General features: G+C 34.2%; 2 protein-coding genes across 2 annotated transcripts; both read left to right on the top strand.

Annotated features, from left to right (window-relative positions):
* The first annotated feature begins 1,677 nt into the window (after positions 1-1,677).
* Positions 1,678-2,279, top strand: LOC114745654 (uncharacterized). The gene is made up of 2 exons (XM_028933815.1): positions 1,678-1,750; positions 1,864-2,279. Exons 1-2 carry the CDS (start codon positions 1,678-1,680, stop codon positions 2,277-2,279), a joined length of 489 nt encoding a protein of 162 aa, XP_028789648.1.
* Positions 2,280-6,136: 3,857 nt separating this feature from the next.
* Positions 6,137-8,825, top strand: LOC114745655 (uncharacterized). Its single transcript, XM_028933816.1, has 7 exons — positions 6,137-6,259; positions 6,587-6,638; positions 6,736-6,991; positions 7,096-7,302; positions 7,396-7,650; positions 7,728-8,018; positions 8,706-8,825. Exons 1-7 carry the CDS (start codon positions 6,139-6,141, stop codon positions 8,823-8,825), a joined length of 1,302 nt encoding a protein of 433 aa, XP_028789649.1. The 5' UTR covers positions 6,137-6,138.
* The last annotated feature ends 9,765 nt before the right edge of the window (positions 8,826-18,590 follow it).

Here is an 18,590-nt window from a genome sequence, read left to right on the forward strand (position 1 = left end):
GCTGCTCTCACCGTCTGCAACCGACGTCGCCGGCGTCTGCCTCTGCGTTTGAGCCGTGCGTGGAGATCTTGGCTTCCCAGTGCAATATACCGTTGGATCTACCTCTGGCAGCTTGGATCTACTGCAGGTTGGCCGGTTATATGTCGCTTTTCCGGTTTGATCCCCGGTCGTCCTTGAATTTGTTGTCCTCCCTGAATTTCCTGTCGTCCTTGAATTTCCTATCGTGCTTGAATTCAGATTTGTTAATGATTGCTGCATGTTGAGGACCGACTGGTTGTGACACCGAAACAGGGACCGAATGTAGCATAAAATTTCTAGTTGCATATCGATTTTCTTCCTCTGTTTTCCAAGGCTGAAACAACGATTAATGGTTCAAGGAAACGGCGTATAGGATTCTCTTGATTTTTATGGTTATAGGATTCAAGAAATTGTTGCGTATATACGTTGTTAATGGCGAGATATGTAACTCTGGAATTGTAATTTTCAGAATTACAATGGTTGTTGTTTTGCATGTCCTTAGCTTCGGTCTCTTGATTTTTATGGTTATAGGATTTGATCTCTATGAGGGTAAGGTAGAAGAGAATGAGGTGGTAACATGGTGTATATATGTGTATATATGTGTGTCCGAATGGTTCATTTGATAAAGCTAATTAACGGAGTTGATAGAGCAAAGTAATAAGACACTAATTTGTACTATACAAAGAAATTAAGGACTATGTGGATAATTACTTAAAAATCATTTGGAATTAATTTGGGGAAGTCTCAATCAAAATAAATTTAATGTTGTTCTTTCTCCTGTTATATTCTCTTACTTCTCTCTAATATGATATTTATTTAACTAATTTAATTATATTAAAAAAGTTAGGTAAATTAGTTAATTATGATAAATATAACATATTTTTGTAAATAATCTTGTTCATCATTCTTAATTTGGTTTTTATTTTACTCCTACACAGTTAAATTAGGATAAAAATTAATCAATGTAATGTAGTTTAGGTTCAATTTATATGATATATTGAAAATTTAATTTTAAAATGTTCACAATCAATTACCACCGGAAAATAGTGGACATTGACATTGTGATTATATAATTAAAATGTGTTACTTGGTGATATATGTTTGTTTGGTTACAACATATGTGTTATATAATACAGTTTTTATTATTACATATTTAGGACTTTGGTTGATTCAGTTACTTTATCTCGATCAAAGGACGTAGAGAAATGGATAATGACAGGGGAAAAGCGACATGGGATCATTACACGACAAAAATTCTAATCGATGTTTGTGCCGAGCAAATAGTGCACAAAGAAAGACAAGGAACATCATTTACAAGACCTGGTTGGGCGAAAATTGAAAAGAATTTTCGGGAAAGGAGCGGGAAAATTATGACAGAAGGCAACTGAAGAACAGATTTGATGTATTGAGAAAAGATTGGAAGTTGTGGGAAAAACTGATGTCTGGGGAGACTGGCATTGGTTATGATGCAGCCACAAATAGGGTGTTGGCCTCTGATGAGTGGTGGCAACGAAAAATACTGGTAACTATTTGTGTTAGTTGAGTTTTAATTTTGAATATCAGAAGGAACATCGCTTAATTATGCCTAATTATGTTCATGTAGGTGGACCCTAATTTCAAGAAATTTAGACATCAGGGGTTGATGTTTGCATCAGATTGATGAAAATATTCAGAGATGTTGTGGCTTTGGGAGAGTATGCGTACGCACCATCAGCTCACAGCCTCAGCCAGCGTTTGCTCCACAGCCTGACATAGAAGAGGAGGAGGATGTTTATAGAGTCGGGCTAGACCAACAAGAAGGGTCAGGGGATAGTGAGGATGAAAACTTTGGTGTGGACCCAACAGCCAGTGTAGGGTTCACAAATGACTTCGCTGCTTGCAACATAAACACCCCCGCAAGTACTGGACCAAGTGGCTCAGGAAGCTATGGAAAGAGAAAGAGGGGTGAGACATCAGATGCAAAGAAGAAGAAGAAAGTTGCTGCATCTACATTAATTTCTGATAGCCTGAGTGTCATAGCAGCTGCTTCTGACAAGCGAGCAGCAGCATTGGTTGAAGATCCCCAAGTAGTTGATAAGGTTTTGGCACACCTGACTACCGTTGAGGAGCTTAATGATGACAATCAACTATATTATGCATGTGCCAAGATGCTTACGCGGTTGAGATGGGCTAGGCGAGCCTATTTGGGGTTTATGCATGATAGAAGCAAGTTGTTGAGGTGGTTGATACCGGCAGCACAAGACCCAGACACATGGAAGTGACCTGCAGAATAGGATTTAGTTTAGGACTTAGCTGTTTAACTATTGTTATTGCACTTGTTAACCTGAACTACCTGCTGTTTTAACCTAAACTGATGTGGCATGTTGTAGGAACTTTATTAATCATTATGTTTTAACTTAAACTGATGTGGCATGTTGTAGGAACTTTATTAATCATTATGTAATATATTTACGCTAATTTCTACTTGTCATCTATGCGTTTGGTTTTTCTGTTTGCAGTATGAAAATTATTTACACTTTGTTTAGTGTAATCCTTATAATGCTTACATTTTGTTTTCACCATAATTACAGGGTTAATTCCAGAAATGGCTAATTGGAACGATGATTCACCATGGAATGAAGATACTTTATGGAATTGGAATAACGATTCACAGCCAAATGAAGATGACCATTCAACCATAATTAATGAGGAATTAACACAATATGAAGCAGTAGGTGCATTGGTTGGTCATTATTGTGAAATGTACATGTTTAAACAACCGTGCAGAACTAGTGAGCAGACAGGAAATTTATGGGTACAAGGCATTATGAATGGGCATGATGATCGATGTCATGAAATGTTTAGAATGGATAAAGATGTTTTCCACCTCTTATGTACTAAATTGGTGGAACATGGTTTACAAAAGTCTAAGTACGTAGGAATTGAAGAAATGGTTGCGATGTTTTTAAACACGGTTGCACATGGACAATGCAATAGAATGATCCAGGAACGATTTCAACGATCAGGGGAAACTGTAAGTAGGCACTTTCATAATGTACTGCAAGCTTGTCTTAGCCTATCGAGTGAACTTATTCGACCCATAGATCCAACATTTCGTGGAACTCATAGAAAAATTGAGAACGATCCACGTTACTACCCATTTTTTAAGGACACAATCGAAGCAATTGATGGCACTCATATACAGTGTGTTGTCCCCGCTGCAAAACGAGACAAATTTATTGGCAGAAAGGGATATCCATCACAAAATGTCATGGCTGTATGTGACTGGGATATGTGTTTCACTTTTGTCTTGGCAGGATGGGAGGGATCTGCACATGATGCTCGTATATTTGATAGTGCTATTACAAATTCATCTCTTAATTTCCCTCATCCACCTCCAGGTATATGTTTACGTGTTCCAATCATGCATGTTTTTTTAATTATTTCATACTTTTATTCATTTCACAATCTCTCAAATTGTTTCATGAATCATTAGGGAAATATTACTTGGTTGATGCGGGATATCCAACACCAAATGGATATCTAGGTCCATACAGATCTGAGCGCTACCACCTTCCAGACTTTCGACGACAAGTAGGATTCCGAAATAGCAACGAAGCCTTTAATTATTATCATTCCAGTTTAAGGTGCACAATAGAAAGAACATTCAGTGTTTGGAAGAATAGATTTCAAGTCCTACGAAATATGCGCAGTTACGACTTCCAAACACAAGTGTATCTGGTTTGTGCAACAATGGCCATTCATAACCTTATAAGGAGACATTCGAGCTCCGACTTGTTTTTTGAATAAGCTGAAAATGGTAATAATGTGGGCGAACATGATCAGGCTGAAGCTAGTCAACCATCATCTTCAAATGTTACATCACAGTCTTCATCGCATATGAATCGCGTCCGTGATGCAATCAGAGACCAAATTATCCATAGCTTATCTATTGATTAGTTATGTAATATTATTTAGTTTCACTTTATTGCAATACTGTAAATTGGAGTTAAAAACATGTTTACCCATTCAAATTATGTTTCGTTTTATATTTGCAATTTTTTTTTTCATTTCTCTTATGTTTTCAAATTTAATTCCCTCGATCAATTTCACTTCTTCATATCAAATTAACAATAATTCACTGTATTATATCAATTCATTTTTTTTCATGTTTCACATTATATTTAAAATATTTGTTATGATTTTTTTGAAATTTTAAAATTTAATTCACTCATTAATTTGACTTCTTCATAATAAATTATTTTAATTTCATTGTATTATGTCAAATCATTTTTTTTTAATCATATTTCATTATTTATTAACACTTATACCCATTTTAGTCATTTTATAACCAAACTCACTTTTACTCAACTATAATCCAAACACCTTTTTACCAATCTCACTTCTGCAAATTAGCTTTTCTGAACTCCAATCTAAACACAATTCAGCTTATCCAATTTAGCTTTTACCAACTTCACTTCTCCATAAGCTACTTTTCCTATAAGTTGCTTTTCCAATCGCTCATCCAAACGGACCCAAGAAATCGATTCTTTTACCCGGTTCATCTTGTTCCCAGGGACTGTTTCGTTTCGGACTGGGTGAAGAAAGGCGGAAATGTAGTGGCCTGTTCGACTTTTCCCTGCAATATTTTAAAAAAAAGAGCAAAGGGAAAAAAAAAGAAGCTCGAGTGAAGACGCAACAGGGAGAAGACGAAAAGCGTTAGAGGGCGAAAATAGTGAGAAGTTCAGACGAAACGAGGTAAGAGTAAAATGCATGTAACGGTCTTGGGTTGCCTTCTGGTTCCGATTTCAACATTCAAGGTTTCCCTCGACGATTCATGCACGTTTTCGGTTTTGTTCATTTCACTCTCTCATTCTCTCTGAGATACAAACATTTGTTTGAGGATTGAGTAATAATTGTTTTTTCCCCCATTGCTGCTACGATCAGTTCTATTTTCACTCATAGAAGAAAGGCATTGACTTTCCAGATTATTAGTTTTTATTTGGTGAACTAGGGCGCTTGTGGGTTTCAAAACCATTTTTCAGGTTATGCTTGTTTAAACTTAAGATAAAGGATGAACTAAGGACTGATTCCAAATACAGCCACAGAATTTAGAGTGATGCTGAAACATTTATAGTCATTAGTGATATATCAGCTTGTTTAAAATGCCTTAAGATGGTTGATGACGATATTGTCAGTGCGCTTGGTCTACTTCTGCTATACGTGGATATAATCTTGAATTGATCTTCTATCTTGTATGTCTTTGTCAAACATCCTCTTTGTATGGCTAACGGATTCAAAAGCCACAGTAAGGAGACATAATAATCACCGTGATTTTCTCCTTTTGCTTTCTCATCCTTGCAGAAGAAGCAGCCCAGAAATCACAGTAAGAAGCCTTAAGCAGTCATGAAATTGGAGCAACAAGACGATACCCTCAGTGTAAGAGAAAATCCTAATTCCACTGTATTTGTTTCCGAAAGGAAATTTTACTTGTTCAAAAGGAGGGATCAAGAAGACTGGGCTTCTCTGTATAATTGATTTTCAAAAAGTTATCGTGTTTGTTTCCATTGCAGGTTGAACCTTGTGATGTATGTGGTGCTCTTGGGGCCAGAATCTATTGCTACGTGCTCCAAATGCAATGTAGCTCGCGAACATATGTATTGATCTCTCACCTTTGCCCCTTTCTATTTTTCAACATCAGTGGTTTGTATTTGTGTATGGTTTTCATTTCTAAGAGAAGGATGATTGCGTTAGCCACTTCCTTTTATAAGCCTGATGTGTGCAGTCATCCATCAAATGTCTTTAGTTGGCTTGATTTTCAATTGCTGTTGTGCTGTTTTTTAAAAAAAAAAAAATCCTTTTCTCCATTTTACTTGTGCAGTAATTTTGCAGAGCAAGTTAAAGAGCCAGATCTCATATTTGACATTTATAATCAATTTTCTAGATGTTATTACATAATTGGTCGCCTGATTGTCTTGCGATCATTTCAATGGCTTCATGAATTGTATTTTTGGGGCTAAATAGATCTCATTCTTAATTAATGCTATTCTCTCTGTTTGCAGTTATTGTATGCGAATTTCTGTCCGAAAAGCTCTTGATGATTGGATTTGTGAAACTTGCCATTATACAAATTCATTAAACATGAAGATCTCAAGAGGCCCTGGATTTGATGCTTCTAATAATATAACTGAACCTGAGATAACGCCTTCAACCAGTGGAGTTCAAATGACTAAAGAACATGGCTCTCATTCATTGGCAAGAGGTACTCTCTGTCTCTAGCTCCTCCCCTCTTCTCCCTGAAAATATGGAAACTTGGGCACGCACATGGAAGACATTTGATGGAAAGATAATCTGATGCTTTGTGATATTTTAAATTGTTATATTAATCTATTTATCTTAAACACTGGATTAGTTTGATAGGTGTTTTTTTTTTTTGAGGTCATGTTTAGCTTAAGCAATCTCATGTAGTGGGATAAGACTTGTTGTTATTTAGCTTAAGCTATGGATCATTTGGACCCGCACACATTTTAAACATGTTTATCATAATTTGCTTTGGAATGAGTAATGTTCTATCATTTGAATATTTCAGGAGGTTCAACTTCTAGGGAAAACTCTGCTGAATTCGTTTCAAAACTTGATGGGTAATATTCTTTCATGTTCTTTTTTTTTTTTTTTTTTTTTTTTTGTTGGGCTAAGAATTTCAATCTACTTACCTATCTCACCTTATTTTCTCAACAGGCACATGGAGGGTTCTAGTGGGAATAACATGAAGGGCATATCGAGTAGGAAAAGGGGTAGAGGCATAATTAAGTTCACAAAGCTGGGTGCACATCATGGTGCTACTGACAGGATGCATGTGGAATTTGATGATGGCAAGAATCCCCTTGGTGCAGAGGGGGGTAGATTCATTAGCTATATAGGCTTTATAGCCCAAAGTAAAGTTGGCATTTTGTTCCCTAATTGGAAGTCAGTACCAGAAACTACAAGGGACACGGTTTGGAAAGATATTTTGGCATACAGTTTTCTTCTCCTTTTCTTTTAAATGTTGTTTTAAATATAATTATTATTGGTACTTTTAATTTATTCAAATGCATGCAGCATACTTATGATGTCCCTCCCACCCATGAGATGAAGAAGCATTGGTTGCAGCAAGTACATGGGCGATGGAAAGATTTTAAGACAATACTCACCAGAGTATACATTCAAGGTGCTAAGAACAATGAGGATCCACGTTTAAAATGCCCATTTCTTGATCAAGAGACCTGGAGAAAGTTTGTGGAGTCACGTCAAGACCCTGAATTTCAAGTAAATTTCTTTAATCATCATTTTAGTTTACAGACAATTTATTTTGATTTATTTTATTTCATTGACTTAGTTTGCTTTGTTTTATTTTTACAGAAATTAAGTGTTGTAAATAAAGAGAGGCAGTCTAAAAATTTATATCAGCGTTGTATGTCTCGTGGGGGTTATAAGAAAGTAGAGCAGAATATCATGCAAGCTAATTTGAAGACAACGCAGGAAGTTGCAAAATCAAATCCTGGCATCATTGTTCAGGCCCCATCTCGTGCAACTCGCCACCAAAAATGGAAGGAAGGGAGGATAAAGAAAGGCCAATATATAAATCCAAAGGTTGCTGAGATTGCTGGAAAAATTGTAAGCAATCAAATTTAAATAAATTGAAGTTATGTTCATGTCTGCTTAAGATTATATTTATTGCTTGTATGTTACAGGATGCACTTGAGAAGCAAAGTAGTCAAGGTTCCTTCACTCAAAAGGGGAGAATGGACATCTTGGCAACAGCAATTGGGAAGCTGGATCACCTTGGTCGTGTTAGAGAGGTAGGAAAAACGATTGGTCTCATTCAATACTTTGGGCCAACTTCACGAAGCTCTCCAGCAAATGTATCTAAAGAGGAGATTACGGCCATGGTTCGAGAACAGATTCGTAAAGCGCTTCAGGAAATTTGTCAATCAACTCGAAATGAGATTATTGCTGAGCTTCATGATGAGATGAGAACTATGGTCTCTAACCTCTCTAACCTCCAACATGCTCAGACTCAACAAAAAAATTGTACATATCAGGTCTGTCATTAATTTCTGTTAAATTAGTATGGAGTTGATGTTTCCTTCATTTAGTTTAATTCTTCCGTTTCTTTCACCTAGGCTTCCCAAAGCATTTAAAGCACCAAAGATATTTATAATCCAGATGAGGCGTTGGCACCGCATGACCTTAGTCCCAAGGCAGAGGATGGAGATATGGATATTCTAGAGCCTCCACCTTCATTTGTTGATGTTGGACTCGGAGTTCAACCATCCTGCTACCTGTTCAGATTTTCCTAATTTGGCTGCTAATGATTTCTAAGGTGATATATGATTGAATATTTGCAGATTGGACTTCGGATGTATATTGTATTATGGGGAATGCACTATGACCATGCATAAGGATTGATACTGCTTTGGCGTTATTATTTTGCTAGTGAATCTGATTTGAGTGAATTTGATTTGATAGGTCTAAATTTACACACGTATTTTCAATGATATGAATCCATTACAGGGGATGACTTTGTCATAGAGGTTGATTAGTTCTGAGCCATCTGATGCTGACATTTCATTTTTAACTTGACTATATGTATAACAACTTATTGCTTGTAATCTAAGACACATTTAGTTTTGAATAGCTGGATCTATCTGAGATCATACGATTAACAGGTTCTGAATGGTTTAGGGTGGTTTGACATTGAAGATTTTGATGGTCAATACATGGGCATGGGAATATGGGATCTCTGCAGACAAGTTTGCTTGTTTGAGGTTGGTTTGATCCTCATATGACTTCATTGACGTTGGTTGGTTCAAGGTTGTTTTTCACTGAAGATTTTGGGGAATCTAACAATGAAGGGTGCAACCTTATGATTCTGCATTCTAATTTTGAACAAGGTTCCATTTCTAATGTGCGTGTCATTCAATTCTTCGTTGAAATAAAGAGAAAAAGAAATGAAATCTACCTTTATTCTTGTGAGTTCAAAATAGGTTAGGTTTATGTCTCTTATTCTTTCTTATTCCGATTCAATGTATCTTCGAATGTAGATTTATCAGAAGATCATCCTCTGCTTAGTTTAGAATTTTCCTTGTGGCATAACAGCACATTTTGGAAAAATTGTAGTAATGAAGTTTCTTGTTCTACTTTATGATAGTTAATTGTACACTGCTGGTGTGGAAAATGAGTTGCCATGTACTCTCTATATTTTACTAGTAACAGCGTACTCATTAGAGGAATTTGGCAATGCTACTTAGGTTTCAATTTCAAATCCTCAATATGCGCAAATTTTATGCCCAATGAGCTACTGAAAATTGAGCCGGCTTATTGAATCGGGTAATCAACCCAATCACAATTAAAATAATATGATTTGATTAAAATATACAAACATATCCATTTATAATCGTGAAAACTAAGGCCTTAAATTAAAAATGCAAGACCAAGAAATTGAAAAAGGTCCATTCACCGATAAATGCGAGAGGGTCTTGTACCACACCATCAACTCTAAAGCAAGTAATTAAATTGGCAATTCAATTTCTGCTCTAAATGTTGTGCTCAAGTAGTTTTAGATTTCAATATTTTTGGAATTGGTCTATGCCGATAGAGGGGGGGGGGGAATATCCTTGCAATTCCACCAATTCTACCAAATCTCAGTGATTCGAACATCTTGGGCATTCAACTATTGACAAACTTCCTAAACACGAAACTACACATAAGCAAGGGGGAAAAGGAATGCAGCAGCCATTCGCAACTAAAAAACCACAAAATTCAAAAAGCTAATACCAGAGGTATATGATTGAGCCAGAAAGATGAAAAGAAAAGGGGCGTTCATCTCTTGATGGATCGGACAAGATTAATGGAAGCAAGGTTTCGCATGTGATCGAGAAAATCAAAGAACGAGAGCGATTGCGAAGATGTTAATGCGCCCATGGAATCAATTGTTGGACCCAGTTGAATTGAAGAACGAGCAGCATATTAGAGTTAGATCAATGCAGAGCCCTAGGCAATACGATGAACATTAGGCATTGCGCACCCACCAGTCCAGCGTATTAATTTATACACAAACTGGTAGTTCGGTCCAAAACCCGTCAGAAGGGTACGTGGTTCTCGCTTTGTATTTTTGTAGAAGTTATATAAATTAAACTCAATTCATGTGTATCCAGTATAACTGCCTATACTCACTGTTTTTATGGGATTCTCGGCTAACACTTCCTCAGGTTCTTATTATAAGTCACAAGACAACAATTAATAGATACTTTTAGTCTTTTTCACAAGGCATTTGCTTAGTTTCAAGTAGTATTGAATTTTTTTTCTATATATGTCCATAATAAGAAGGGCAATGAGATAATAAAAATTAATACGATATCGGAACTCAATATGTCACTGTGTTTCTATTTATAAGTCATTTATAGTTATAGCAAAAAGGTTTGTTCTTAATTAATGAACTTTTTTCACCTTTACTTCTGTTGACTAACAAATACTGAGAAAAATAAAATATATGAGTGAGAGAAACTATGAAATATATTTTTAATACATTTTCTGGTATGTGAGAATTAGGGTAATATTAAAATTCACTTGAGTTTTAATACTTTATGACAAATTCAGTGCTATTAATTTTTTTTATTGGTATGTGAGAAGTATTGAAAATAACTTATAATAGGGACCAAAGGGAGTAGTATTTATCTAACATTAAATAATTATATGTTGTTAATATTAATATTAGCACTCCTCATGTCCTAAACGTAGAGATGAGTTAGGGAGTTGATTTTAATCTTAAATGTAAGACTATAATTCATTTTATTTTTCATATTTATTATTATTTTAGACTAAGCTATTTAACTTATAAACTAACATGTAATATAATATTACGTAGGAGTATTTTAAGAAGATCATGTCATATTTGCTAGAATTAAGTAATTTATTTTTTTTTATCCATCTAAACTAGTTAAGTAACTCTTATGTTAAAGATAGGAGGAATATTAACTTTGAAATAGTTTATAAGAATATCTCAAATGTTAAAAAGCTGCTATATTCACACTTCACAGATATAAAATGTTATGTAATCATGCTTTCCCCTAAAATTTTCCATATTAAATTTTGCCATGTATTTTCTAGTTCTACTTTTTCATTTTATTTCTTAATCAATGGTATTGCAGTGCATGCAAAAGGAAAGGTTGAGTTTTGATGGTTCACATTTGTGTATATAGCACAATCCCCCTATTATTTTTTTATCAGTTCCCCATTATTGTTATATACTCTTCTGCTTTAAATTTAAGAATTAGAAAACTAATTTATAAAAATTAAAAAAATTAATTAAGTTAATTATTTATATAAAATATGTGTTGTTTTTTTAAAGTACTCTTTTAATCATTTGTATTATAAAATAATCCTATTAAAATGCATCCCATAAACACGTGCGAGTAAACAGTTTTCCCTTTGTTATTATTTACAAATCATATTTCCAAAACCACTTCAGATTCAATTCACAAACATTTCACATATGTAATTCGGGCTTTCAAAGGCAAGTTCACAAATTCATTCACAAACCAACATTTGAAAATCATCAACAAATACCACTTGAAAATCATCAAAGGCGAGTTCACAAATTCATTCAAAAATCATATTAATGGGCTTTGCATATAGCTATTATAAATTATAATGTCATATTTGGTGCTAATGATGAAAAAGATAGATGGTACATCTATATATGTGTGCCTAATTTATAATTTCTTTTGTTTGTTATTTTGTATCTACATGGTAGAATTTTTGGGTTATGAGCATATGGAAATGGAAATGGAACCCAATTCCATGCTCTGAGTATATTTGGTAGCATGGAATTTGAAAAAATTCCATTTCCATATCCATCAAAATATATGGAAATGATTTCCATGTTAAGACCCCAACATTTCTAATTCCATATCAGTATTTTCATTTTTAGCCTTTGTCTCTTCCCTTTAAGTTGTCGAGCCACCATCTCCCTTGTCCTCCCGCTGCCGACGCAATCCACAGACAACTTGTGCTCACAAATGTGACGGCGATGGTGTTGTCGAGCGGCAACCTGGCGGTGGTGTCCAGCTTCATCTTGGCCTCCTCCCCCATTTTTCAAGGATCTCTAGCTTCATCTTCTCCTCAAATTTAAATTTGCCTTCTTCCCTCATTTCTTTTACTTTTTGAACAAGATTGTGCAACGGCTAATAGCACCCATGTTTTCTTCTCTGTCTTTGTCCCCTTATATCTGGCAACCGTCACCTTTCTCGATGTCGATGACCCCATCTATGATGACACCCTTGTTTTTCCCTACATTTGAACTTCTAAGCTTTCTCTCATGCTTGACAGTATTGATTGTAAATGATGATTTCATCTATTCATTGCATCTTGTTGAAGTTGCTTTGGGATTTTGAATTTTACAACCGATTAAGTATATTTGTAGTCAAATTCAATAGTGCATTAGTATTTGGCAAAAGTTGGCTCGACTTTTTTTTTGTTGCTAAAGCTTAGATATCTTCCTATTTGAGGTAATGCTATTCAAGGCACTATTGGATACTAAACGTGGGCACCTCTCATAGCGAGCAAAAGTTGGCTTAACTTTGATTAAAAAAATAAATGTAGGAAAAATAATACAAGATTCCTATCTTAGAAACATCATTTGAATGCTCATTTGGTGGAAACTTAGAAAACAAGAAATTCATATTGCTTCTAAAGGTGACAGTGGTTGACGAGTGATATGTAGGATGTCGATTTTGAAAGTTGATAATGTCCTTGGACTGTGTGATTATTTTGGGTTTGATTTATGTTGCTGGATTTTCTGGATTTTTCTTAGTGATGCTGCTTTGATTTATCTTGTCAATGAAGAAGAATGGTTTTTTATGAATGTTTATTGGGCAGGAGTTTTGTAGGAGGGCATTTTAGTATTTTATACAAAAATCCCATGTGTATGCAAACACAATTTTAAACTCTATTTTCATCTCCATATCCATTTCTATTTCCGTCACTACGAAAAACAGCAAATTAGTGACAAAATTTAGGGAGGAAATTTCTGTGACTAATCAAAATTAGTGGCAGAGAAAATTCTATTGCTAATTCCACTGTTACTAATTATTTAGTGACGCAATTCAAAATTCCGTTACTAATTAGCAACAGACTACTACCATATTATCAATAAAAATTGATGATGTAAAATTTTTGTCATTAATATATCACTAATTAGAAACGGATATCTCATGAAAATTCTGTCACAAAATAATGACAAATTTGTAATAAAATCCTGTCACAAATTAGTGATGGGAATTTATTTATCTAATCAAAGTTGCTAAATTTATTAGTGACCAAAATTTATTTGTTTAATGAAAGTTGCTAAATTTATTTGTTCTGTAAATTTAAAATACCACATGACAGCCATCACGTCATCATTACCCTCCACTTCACCTGCTTTAGAACCTCTCCTCTTCCTTTTCAATCCTCTTCCTTCCTCTTTCTTTTCTAAGCATTAGTTTAGCATACTTCAATAGTTAATCATTAATATTTTTATTCAAATATTAAATCAAATAATAATTATATTATATTTATTATTTATTTTTTGTTTATAATATTTGTATTTTTTATCTATATAATATATTTTGTGAGTGGAGTTAGGGATGGATTAGTAACAGAAATTAATGATGAGAAAATTCTGTCACTAATTCTTTTACAATAGAATTAATGACATATTAGTAACAGAATTTAAGAATAGATTAAATTTTCATCACTAAATTCTGTCACTAATTTTAGGAACGGAATTTGTTACAGATTAGCGATAGATTAATGAAGGAATAAAATTTGGTCGCTAAATTCCATCACTAATGCCTTTTTTTTTTTTGTGGTGCACATCTATGTCCATTTTCATTTCCATCAAAATCAATTCGAGCATACTAAACGACCCATTAGTGCTTGCCCATCATTTTAACATTTTAGGTGAGAGATCAAGTAGAAGTCAAGAGAATGCATTAAAGGAGGGAATCTTGAAGGCTTTATTATGCTCCTTGAGCACAAGTTGTGTTCATTTACATTTGATTGCTATGGTACTAAAATTGTATTTTATTTTATAAAATGTTTCGGCTTGAGTAACTGTTTGAGATTAATCCTTTGAGATAACAATTGCGTTAGGAAGGTTTTGTTTGGGCTTTGCATGGCTCTGGGACGAAGTTCTTAAGCCCTTATATGGTGTAATTAATTGGACACTAAGTATCCAAGTTGCGTGGTTGGGGTGTCATACAAAATGTTAGTACCTATAACTTTAGAAGGACATGAAATTGAGTTTAATGGTGTGACCTTCATCAATGTCGTTAAGTATATAGAGACCAAAATTAAAACTCATTAAAAATATAAGGATCAAAACCAAAACTTGTTAAAAGTATAAGGATAAGAATCAAAACGTGTTAAAAGTATAGATAAAAAAGGCAACTTAAATGCATGATGAGGGGTGCGCACGAGAGAAGATGGGATTGGCATACCCCCATCCCATGTCCCATCTTGAAAACTCTCATAAAATGGAATTCTCGTCTTGTATCCCATCCCATCTTGAAAGTTTCTTGGTCTTAATTGAGATAGGGACAAGACTAGGACAAATTAGGACGTCCTGTAAAAAAAGAAAAAAAAAGGCCCATCTAAACAACATTTAGGATAGAAGAAGCAAAGATAGAAATTAATTCTTTTCGGTACAAATCATTATATTAGATTGAAGCTTCATTTACACCAACTATAAAAAACAAATATAAAGCATAAGAAAATCAAAATCAGACTTACTCATATCCTTTTCTCTCACTTCATGGTCATCACTCTTCACCCTAATCCTCTTCTTCCCTTTTCTTTTCTATTATTTTATTCACCTTGATCTTTTACCTACGCCCTTCTCCTTTTGAAATCACCCAGGTTCAAAATTGTAGGTTCTTTTTGAGCATTGCATCAATGATGTTCTCCTTCTAAAATCACCCTTATCTAGATGAGTTTTCAAATTGAGAAGAGAGGGAGGAGAAATGTACCTAACAATGCTAGAAGAGTGAAGGCGATAGGTGATGAGCAAGCGGCCAATCATGATGAGTGATTGATGGGGAAAATGAGCAGGAGGTGAAACATACTTCCTTTCAACCCTTTTAGTGCATGTCTAAAAGCAAATTTAGGTTTAAAAGAGATAATCAAACGCTTTAAAATTTGAGTATAGTTATCAAAGTCATTATTGATAAGCTATGTTATCAATAAACTTATCGACAAATGGCTATTCTCTTGAAAGACAATGAATTGTCAAAAAGCTTATTGATAACTTTATCGATAAATTTTGATGCAAGAAAAATAAAGGTCAACTTTGAATGATTGTAAATCTTTCAATTCAACTCCAAATGTTACAAAGGATCTATCACCAAAAAGCTCTTTGAGTCAACTTTCCAACACAAGTCCTACTACAAAATGCATTGTTGTTTCAAAGTTATCTTCATCAAAGTGACTGAAGGTCAGTGATAAGGCACGAAACCTCAGTAGCATATCTCCTTCATATGAAACTCATTGGAGCTGATCTTGGTGTCCATGAACCTTATACTAAGTCTAGTTTTATATTAATCAAGTTTCACCTCAAATGATTTATAGTTTAGGAGATATTATAGAAATATTGAACATGTGTCAGAGCTGAATGAAGAACAAAACATAACATACTGATTTTTCAAAGAGGTTATAGATAAATATGTTTATTGATAATGAACTCAAAAAACACACTTGAAAATCATCTATGAAGATTATTTTCAAGCTTAGATAAAAGGTGACTGAAGGTATATTGATATAACTTCCAATTGGGCTTTTTAAACTTTCTGTTGTGCCACTCCAACTTCTTGTTGAGCATAGTAACCTTCAATATCAAATCTGAGAACTTAAATCTTAGCATTCCCATTTGATCTTGCAAATTCTTATTTCTTCTATCTCTATTCTTCTTCTTTTGAATCAATCTCATGATAACTTCTTTCTTTTGTTGAACAAATTACATAAGATAATCACATTAAGTATGGTAGTTGGTCAAAACATGAGATTAAGGAAGAGTAACAGGCTGGTTGGGCTACCCAGCCCCTAACCTATGGCTTGCCCATTTAAGATTATATGGGTATGGGTTAGCCCGTACCTGTAGATGCCCTGTTAAAGCCCATTGTTAAATCGGCTATTTTAACTAGGCGGGTTTTTGCGGGTTTTGGGGAAACCATTTAAGATACGAAATTCTAAAACCTATTTAAATTTGAAGACATTGAAATATTATATTATATTCTCATTCCTACTAAACCTTTTCAGCTTAAAGACAAGAAATAACTCAAGCAAGCAATAAATAAATAACTAATTAAACCATCAATCAATCATAACATAATATGATAATAATAGTATAACCATTAACCAATCAAATTTCAAGCTAAGGTCTTTCATTATTGAAATTAAAAGTTCAAACTTCAAAAAATCAAACCATAAAATAGAATGATCATCACTAATCAAAGTCCACACTCCATAGTACACAAAATCACAAACCATCTTTCTAATGTTCAAGCTTAAAATAGGACAACCACAAATATAAAAATCTAAAGGATTATTCATCGAATCATCATCATTCATCATCATAATCATCTTCTTCTTCAGAGGTGAGATAGGGAGACTAACAGGGAAGGGAGATTTATAGCTTACTAAAGTGTAGAATGTAAATACTAGGAGGTGAGAGGGGGAGACTAATAAGTAAGGGAGACATCGTCGTTGACATCACAATGAGGGAGGACGTGAGATGCCAACAAGACTGAGAGTGAGAGGTGATGCGATAGGAGGAGTTATTGTCGGATGTTGCTACTTTGATATTGGGACTAAGTGATCGATTGAGCGAGCAACGAGACTGTGGGTGTGAGAGACAGAGCTAGAAGGCAAGAGCAAGAAGCGAGATGGCAAGAGTGCGGAGAGTTAGAGTTGGGAGGCAGTGCCGAAGGTAAGACATTGAGTGAGGGTGTGCAAGGCTGTGTGTTGTGCGACACTTTTTGTCCTAGGTCTCCCACCTTTTTCTTTAACCAAAAAAAAAAAAGCTAAACGGGCAGGTACGGGTAGCCTGTTCCTATGCCCATAGCCAGCCCATTTAATATTGAAACCCACCCATTTATTTCTTTTTTGGACAGGCTCAAATAGGCCCAATCTTTATTGTTGCGGGCAAGGTGGTCAAGTTGCGGGTTACTTGTCAGCCCTACATGAGATAAACATTTGCTGCAAACCTTTTGTTTTGATATTTGACATCACCAAAACTAATAATATCTAACAGCTTTTTGTTTAAAATTTATAAAATCGGAGACATAGATAGCATTGATTATTAGATTATGAGAATAAGCTAATCATTTTAAACATCAACCAAAATTGGAGTTACCGTGTTAGTTTTAGTGAAAAAAAAAAAATTTGACCGCTTAAACATAAGGTTTTGAGTTTGATTTGAATTCATGTGACTACAAAAAAAAAACATCATTTGAAGAGTTGTTCTCAATTTGGCCTATTAGATACTCATAAAAAAATTAATTATCTATAGCAAGAAAAAAGTTAATCATTTTAAACGTTTTTAACATAAACTTCAATTAAGAAAAATATTTTTAGAATTTTTTACCAAAACATTATTAAAAACTGCTAAAACATAAATAGATTAAAATTAAGGCTGTGAAAATATTCGAAAGTTTTTTGTAATTTTAGCAAAACTGAGGCATGTCAAGTGTTATACCAAAAAAATTGACCTTGATAGTCATACATCATTTGATGACAAATATTAAAGACTCACAAAAGGGGACCACTTTAAAACGGACAAAAAAGAACAATTGTCACAGCAGCGATAGAAAAATTTTGTATTTTATTTGAAGTAAACAGTATAGTGAGGAATCTTTTGCTTTTCTTATGTGAAAAAATTTGTTCATAAATGGGAAAGGAATTTGGCAAGAGAGGAGTGGAGAAGAAAATTCCATGATTCTTGTTCTATCATGATTGATTTGTCCTATCGTATAGTGATTGGAGAAGAAAATCTTCATTTAATTTGCCTGATAGTCATATAACACATTATATATATAAAAATATTCTTATGATTATATTTAAAAATATTGCTGTTGTTATTTTTTTAAAAAAATTTTGTTAAGTTGAAAAGGAAAAGGATTATATATACGTTTTTGTTTTATTTGGGGTGAAAATATTGTGAGATAAGAAAACTGTTGTTTTTTTAAATGTCAAAAATTTCTTTGTTGATTCGAAAACACCTTTTGAAAATAAGAGAAATGAGTCGAAAACCCTGCACACAAGTTTCGTATTGTTCACTCGTATGCAGAAAAAGTTTGCCAACTATGTCTCTAATTTCCAGAATTTGCAACCATTTTTCTAAAATTGCCGTTCGACTGGGGGGGTTGAAACTAAAAGTTCAATCCAATTGGCTTATCTTCAAGTTATTGTCTCCATCTGAAGCTTCTAGATTTTTTACGTTTTTTTTCCAGTTTTTTCAATGACTCGAAAAGATTTGTGTAGATCAACGCACTTGATCTAAATCAATATAGTAATAT

This window comes from Neltuma alba, unplaced genomic scaffold, assembly GCF_004799145.2.
Source record: "Neltuma alba isolate B1F8T4 unplaced genomic scaffold, ASM479914v2 tig00004747_pilon, whole genome shotgun sequence".
NCBI lineage: Eukaryota > Viridiplantae > Streptophyta > Magnoliopsida > Fabales > Fabaceae > Neltuma > Neltuma alba.

What these genes read in the sequence shown, in the direction of transcription:
- LOC114745654 (XM_028933815.1), top strand. Translation starts at nt 1,678, where the DNA reads ATGAAAATATTCAGAGATGTTGTGGCTTTGGGAGAGTATGCGTACGCA. An exon ending in AGCTCACAGCCTCAGCCAGC is followed by an intron (nt 1,751 to 1,863) that starts GTTTGCTCCACA and finishes TGGACCCAACAG; the next exon opens with CCAGTGTAGGGTTCACAAAT.
- LOC114745655 (XM_028933816.1), top strand. Translation starts at nt 6,139, where the DNA reads ATGAAGATCTCAAGAGGCCCTGGATTTGATGCTTCTAATAATATAACT. An exon ending in CTCTCATTCATTGGCAAGAG is followed by an intron (nt 6,260 to 6,586) that starts GTACTCTCTGTC and finishes TGAATATTTCAG; the next exon opens with GAGGTTCAACTTCTAGGGAA. An exon ending in CTGAGATTGCTGGAAAAATT is followed by an intron (nt 7,651 to 7,727) that starts GTAAGCAATCAA and finishes TGTATGTTACAG; the next exon opens with GATGCACTTGAGAAGCAAAG.